The 6,897-nt window shown below is 48.7% G+C and overlaps 1 protein-coding gene across 3 annotated transcripts; it reads right to left on the minus strand.

The window, feature by feature from the left end:
- Window positions 1-243: 243 nt before the first annotated feature.
- On the minus strand, window positions 244-3,218 carry LOC127313417 (putative serine/threonine-protein kinase-like protein CCR3). Of its 3 annotated transcripts, none has more exons than XM_051343922.1 (4): window positions 3,077-3,218; window positions 1,984-2,534; window positions 733-1,857; window positions 244-640 (listed from the first exon to the last, which is right to left on the minus strand). In XM_051343922.1, the coding sequence occupies exons 2-4, from the start codon at window positions 2,455-2,457 to the stop codon at window positions 611-613; spliced, it is 1,629 nt and encodes a 542-aa protein (XP_051199882.1). In that variant the 5' UTR covers window positions 2,458-2,534; window positions 3,077-3,218; the 3' UTR covers window positions 244-610. The 3 variants fall into 3 exon arrangements, with proteins under 3 accessions (XP_051199882.1, XP_051199883.1, XP_051199884.1); XM_051343923.2 differs by having other exon boundaries at window positions 2,969-3,201; XM_051343924.2 differs by lacking the exon at window positions 3,077-3,218 and adding an exon at window positions 2,643-2,950.
- Window positions 3,219-6,897: the final 3,679 nt, after the last annotated feature.

Consider the following 6,897-nt stretch of genomic DNA (forward strand, 5'->3'; position numbering starts at 1 on the left):
TGACATGCTTGTTATATAGCAACAAATGAGAATTTGTTGGAATTAGTGTTGCATTAGCATGTGAGAATGTCTCAGATTTGCTTCACTCTGAGTACATTCGATTAATTTATTTTCTCTCCTATGCATACTGTTATCCAGGTCATCTCTGAATTTATTTAGTTTCTCCTATTTTTATACTTCAATAATCTTGTGCATAACTATTATACTCTAGCCTATGCATTGTCCTGTTCTCTGTTTGATAGTGTATGGCAACATCATCTGCTAAAGAAAACAGTGTGTTATGAGCTGCATTCTTTACTAGCTTGCTCAAATACTAGACATGATGAACTGGTATGTTGTCTTGCTCAAATTGTTCGTAGTCTTGTCTAACTGCACTCTCTAAATTTATTTAGGTTCACTTCTCCTATCTCAGTTCTGAAGTACATGCATATTGTCGTGCTATCTTCCATACAAATATGTGCTATAACCGGTGCCTTGCTTGTTATGAGGATGTGCTAAGGCGTCCATGCCAACAAGCGCATGTTGATTACCCAAATATGGCATTACCTACGTGTCATAGCAGGATGCTCATCGGGTGATTGAAGCCAGAGACCGCCTTCAAGGATTAGTGTCAACGCCCCTCCTCCAACACCTCAGGTTCCTATCACAAAATGAGTAGTGAGCCCCTTCATCAGTCTACGAACAGTATCGAATTCATTAATATGAATAGACATGAATTGGTTTATAGTGTACCAGATCGGACCGGTAGCCTTCTGATGACACGCTGCTGGCACGTGGTGAGTCTGGCAACTCGTCAAACAAATCTGGTTCATCTACTGAACCTGGCTCATCTCTGCAGATCAACTCATGTGCCTTCTCAAGGTTGGCAACGACCTCTGAAATGGCCATCCGGTCCTTTGCATCCAACTTCACACAGCATCGTGCAGTCCATGCCACACGCTTCAGCGCCTGAAGCTGCCATGGTGTTGGCTCCGGTACAGGTCGCATGTCCAAATGACACGGTACGGTGGGGAGATCTGCAAATGTCACCTCTTCAGAATATGCCTTCTTCCCTGTAAGAACCTCGAGCATCACCATGCCTAAGCTGTACACGTCACTCGCCAGACTTAGACGACCATTCATTATGTGCTCGGGGGCTATGTACCCATATGTGCCTGCAATTCCGGAGACTTCCATGTCTGACTCATCACTCGCGATGTCCCACGCGACCGACAAGCCAAAGTCTGACAAATGCGGAACCCAATTGGCATCGAAAAGGATGTTAGCCGACTTGATATCACGGTGGATGATAGGTGGGTTGGCATGACAGTGTAGGTGCTCCATGGCACGCGACACGCCGAGGAGCACATTGATGCGCATCTTCCACGACAAAGTCACATGCGACAGGTCGGATGAGCCATGGTCAGAGTGCAGGTGGTTGAAGAGCGTGCCATTCTCCATGTACTCATAAACGATAAGCCTCTCCAGAACTTCCGGCTCTTCCGACTCTTCCGGTTCCTTTCTCCACCTTTTTAGCAGGCCCTTTTTCCTCTTCAGTGTGGTGGCTTGCAGGCGCTTGTCCTTGCTCAGAGTCACACACGATCCAAGGAGGCGGATGATGTGTTTGTGTTGCAGCCCTGACAGGATGGCAAGCTCCGTGTCGAATTCCTCATGTAAATTGGTCAACTGCATGTTCACCATGCGCTTCACAGCCACCTCTCGCCCATCGTGAAGCCTGCCACGGTACACATTTCCATGGCTACCTTCACTAATCAGGTTGTCACACGAAAATTTATTGGTGTAAGCCATTATCTCCGCTAACGTGAATTCCTGGGTTCCATGTGGAACTACCTCCTCCTGAGTGACCTCTGTAGAATCCTGAAAAAGAGACCACAAATGAGCAATCGGTGAGCACCAACCGATTGATCACGGAGCATATACAAATCAAATTCTGAGTCATCTGCGAGGAAGGATCAGATCCAGATATATTGAAGATGTACCTACCTGCAGCTGGGATGACAGTGGAAGTTGAGATGATGGGTCAGCTCTGGTGGAGTCATCTTGCACGAGGACGTTGTAGATTCTCTCTAGGCGGCGTGTTATGCCGATGTGGCTAATGACGGGAAAGAGGATGAGGTAGAAGTCGATCTTGCTCTGCACCTCCTTGAACCTCTCGGCCTGCCTGCCAGCCATGACGAACTGGTACGCCGCGCTCCTCCCTTGTGAGGACACGACGAGCTCGTGGGCATCCCGGAGCGTGTCGCCCAGCCCGGCCAGCTGCTGCGCCGCCTCCGGGTCCTGCACGTGCGGCAGCAGCTGCGCGATCATGAGGACCCGGCGCGCGAGCTGCTCGCACTCCTTTCTGTTCTGCCTTGCAGTCAGTGCAGCCTGCATGATCATAGAGATGAGGCCGCCAACGTCGGCGCCGACCAGCTGCGCCACCGTCGCCGCCTGGCCTAGCCCAGTCCACAGCGCCATTGCGGCCGCCTCTACCTGCACACGAGGTCGCGACTCGGAAAGATGGCGGCTTCTTGCTCCCTATTGCCGTGAAACTTCTGCAGCAGAGACAGAACATATCAGTACAAGGCCGGCGACACACAGCACAGACGCCGGCGGCACACACGCAAGCATCCGTCAGATCGTCGCGCCTAATTCGCATCTACCTCCTCACGCGGCTCCTTCTGCTCAGATACTCGCCGCCGGCCGGCGCGCCCCCAGATCCACCGGGCAGCCTCGCTCCTAAACACCGCCACGCCCCTAACCGCAGCCGCGCGCATCCTGCCGGAGCCACCACGCCCCTAAATTCGCCGAGCAGCCTCGCCCTTAACCGCAGCCTCGGCACATCCTGCCGGAGCGGCCACGCCCCCAAATTCGCCGGGCCGCCGCGCACTAAATCCGCCGTGCAGCCTGGCCCCTAAACACTGCCCGCCGCCCCGCACATCCTGCCGGAGCATCCGCGTCCACAAATTCTGCCGGAGCCGCCACTCACCCAAATTCGTCGGGGCTCAGTGCCCCTTACCCGCAGCAGCCTCAACCAAGAAGATGCGAGAGGAGAGATGGGGAGGCCGGGGGAAAGATAGGAGGATGTGGGGCTGACCTCTGCCGCCGACGAGGCCCTCCACCGGCAGCCACCGCCACAAGTCGCTCACTTTGTCCTGGTCGTGGTTTGCCGCGTGAGGATGGCTTCCGGGAAGCTCATCCCCGGAAGACCGCTGCTGACTAGTGCTGACCAGTTTTATCTGAACCTACAGCGGCATAAGAAAACAGCGGGCCGTATTTACCGAATTTGTATAATTTATTTAAGTTTGACGAATTTTGAAAAAAAAATCTTAATATGTTTTGAATTTTGTTTAAAAAATCTTGCCCATATTGTGACCGGTATTTCCGGTATGCACAAGCATTTCTTTGAAACACTAGTAGAAACAAGGGCTTTGGTTTTTTTTGCCCTAAAGAGCTTTTGCACCGAATTTAGCACGAACCGGTGCTAAAGGGGGTCATTAGCACCGGTTCGTGCGGTCTGGACGTTCGAGAGACCTTTAACACCGGTTCGTATTACGAATCGGTGCAAATGAGCTATCTTTTGCACCGGTTCGTGCTAAAGGTTCGTCGCCAGGCACGTGCCAGCCGCGGACCCTTTAGCACCGGTTCGTGTTACGAACTGGTGCAAAAGATAGCTCATTTGCACCGGTTCGTAACACGAATTGGTGCTAAAGGACCCTTTGCTCTATATATTGAGCTCACTCCCAACCAGCCAACTCACTTCATTTTTTCTTGGAGAAAGGTGTGTGTGTTGAGTGCTACTTTGCTTTTCTTTGGCATGTACATAAGGTGCTCGATGAAATGTCTGAGAGAATGATGCCGCTTGATTTTACACAAAACAAAAATGATATGAGGTGCCGGAGCGACACTTAAGCTTTCTCCTCTTTCTTTCCTCCTCGATCAAGGTTAAGCAACTTTACCCTTTCATTTGTACGGTGCTAATTTCCACTATTTATATATATTATGATGTTTTGTAATGGTTTTTTGATAAACTTAATTATTTGATGTAGATGAACCGGCGGCAATGGATGTACGTTGACCGACGTCTACCCGAGTTCACTTCGGGCCTGAAAGAATTTATCCGTGTGGCTGAGAAAAACCCACAGACGGATGGTTTTACGTGTTGTCCATGTGTTGATTGCCAGAATTTAAAGCAATACCCTGAATGGCAAGTCATTCACTCCCACCTGCTTTGGAAAGGTTTCATGCCCAGCTATAATTGTTGGACCAAGCATGGAGAAAGAGGGGTTATAATGGAAGACGACGACGAAGAAGAAGAGGATGATGATATGTACCCTAACTACGGTGATACTGCAACAGGGCATGATGAAGATGAAGAGGCAGGAGGAGGTGAAGATGAAGAGGCGTCAGATGAGCCCGTTGATGATGATCCTCGTCGGGCCATCGCTGATGCACACAGAGAAGCAGAAACTGAAAACGAGAAGCGAAAGTTAAAGGGCATGTTAGATGATCACAAAAAGAAGTTATACCCAAATTGCGAAGATAGCAACACAAAGCTCGGTGCCACACTGGAGTTGCTGCAATGGAAGGCAGAGGCTGGTATATGTGACAAGCCATTTGAGAAGTTACTGAAAATAATGAAGATGAGGTTTCCAAAGGATAACGAATTGCCTGACAGTACGTACGAAGCAAAGAAGGTTCTCTGCCCTCTAGGATTAGAGGTGCTGAAGATACATGCATGCATTAATGACTGCATCCTCTACCGCGCTGAGTACGAAAATTCGGAAAAATGCCCGGTATGCACTGCACTGCGGTATAAGATCAGGCGAGATAACCCTGGTGATGTTGAGGGCGAGCCCCCTAGGAAGAGGGTTCCTGCCAAGGTTATGTGGTATGCTCCTATAATACCACGGTTGAAACGTCTGTTCAGAAATAAAGAGCATACCAGGTTGTTGCGATGGCACAAAGAAGACCGTAAGAAAGACGAGATGCTGAGACACCCCGCTGATGGGTCGTAGTGGAGGACAATCGATAGAGAGTTCCCGGACTTTGCAGATGACGCGAGGAACTTAAGGTTTGGTCTAAGTACAGATGGAATGAATCCTTTTGGGGAGCAGAGCTGCAGTCATAGCACCTGGCCTGTAACTCTATGTATCTATAACCTTCCGCCTTGGTTGTGCATGAAGCGGAAGTTCATTATGATGCCAGTGCTCATCCAAGGCCCAAAGCAACCCGGCAACGACATTGATGTGTACCTACGGCCATTATTTGAAGAACTCTTACAGTTGTGGAGCAAACCAGGTGTACATGCATGGGATGAGTACAAACAGGAGTCATTTAACCTACGAGCGTTGCTTTTCGTGACCATCAATGATTGGCCAGCTCTTAGTAACCTTTCAGGACAGATAAACAAGGGATACAATGCATGCACGCACTGTTTAGATGAGACCGAATGTGCATATTTGAATAAATGTAAGAAGGTTGTGTACCTGGGGCATCGTCGATTTCTTCCAAAGAGGCACCCCATCAGAAAGAAAGGCAATCATTTCGGAGGTGAGGCAGATCACCGGGAGAAGCCTAAACTCCGTACCGGTGATGCTTTACTTGATATGGTCAAGGACATAAAAGTAATCTTTGGAAAGGGTCCTGGTGGTCAATCTGTTCCGAATGACGTCGTTACCGGACACGCACCCATGTGGAAGAAAAAATCTATATTTTTGGATCTACCCTATTGGAAAGTTTTAGAGGTCCGCTCTTCAATCGACGTGATGCACGTGACGAAGAATCTTTGCGTGAACCTGCTAGGCTTCTTAGGCGTGTATGGGAAGACAAAAGATACACCAGAAGCACGGGAGGACCAGTATCGTATGAAAGTCCCAAAAAACAAGCAAGAACAGAATTACAAGACGGATACAGGGAGTCGCTTAAGTCCTGCCAGCTACGCTCTTACCAAAGCAGAGAAGGAAATCTTTTTTGAAGTCCTTTACAGTATCAAGGTGCCGTCTGGATTCTCATCAAATATAAAGGGAATTATAAATATGGCAGAGAAAAAATTCCAAAACCTGAAGTCGCATGACTGCCACGTTATTATGACGCAGTTGCTTCCGGTTGCACTGAGGGGGCTTTTGCCGGAAAATGTTCGAATACCCATTGTGAAGCTATGTGCATTCCTCAATGCAATATCTCATAAGGTAATCGATCCAGCTAGTCTTCCAAGGTTACAGAAGGATGTGGTGCAATGTCTTGTTAGTTTTGAGTTGGTGTTTCCACCATCTTTCTTCAATATTATGACGCATCTCCTGGTTCACCTTGTCGAAGAGATTGCCATCCTCGATCCTGTATTTCTACACAATATGTTCCCCTTCGAGAGGTTCATGGGGGTCTTAAAGAAATATGTTCATAACCGTGCTAGGCCAGAAGGAAGCATCTCCAAGGGCTATGGAACAGAGGAGGTCATTGAGTTCTGTGTTGACTTTATTCCTGACCTTAAGTCGATTGGTGTTCCTGAATCGCGGCATGAGGGGAGACTAAGTGGAAAATGCACGCTAGGAAGGAAATCAATGATATGTAGGGACGGGATTTCTTTCACTCAAGCACACTACACAATTCTACAAAGTTCCACCTTGGTGGCCCCGTATATCACTGAACACAAGAATATTGTACGCTCCCAACACCCGGGGCAGTCAGAAGACTGGATTACACATAAACATATGCAGACATTCGGCGGTTGGCTCCGAACACATCTCATTAATAACAACGATATTGGAGATCAGTTGTACTTGTTGGCCGGGTCACCATCTTCGACTGTAGTGACTTTCCAGGGGTACGAGATGAATGGAATTACCTTCTACACGATCGCCCAAGATAAAAAGATCACCAACCAAAACAGTGGTGTCCACATTGATGCAACAAACACTA

The sequence above is a fragment of the Lolium perenne genome, chromosome 7 (genome assembly GCF_019359855.2).
Source record: "Lolium perenne isolate Kyuss_39 chromosome 7, Kyuss_2.0, whole genome shotgun sequence".
NCBI lineage: Eukaryota > Viridiplantae > Streptophyta > Magnoliopsida > Poales > Poaceae > Lolium > Lolium perenne.

Coding starts and splice junctions, on each gene's coding strand:
- LOC127313417 (XM_051343922.1), bottom strand. CDS start 2,457: ATGGCGCTGTGGACTGGGCTAGGCCAGGCGGCGACGGTGGCGCAGCTG. Junction 1,858..1,983: donor CACTGTCATCCCAGCTGCAG/GTAGGTACATCT, acceptor TCTCTTTTTCAG/GATTCTACAGAGGTCACTCA. Junction 641..732: donor AAGGCTACCGGTCCGATCTG/GTACACTATAAA, acceptor ATTTTGTGATAG/GAACCTGAGGTGTTGGAGGA.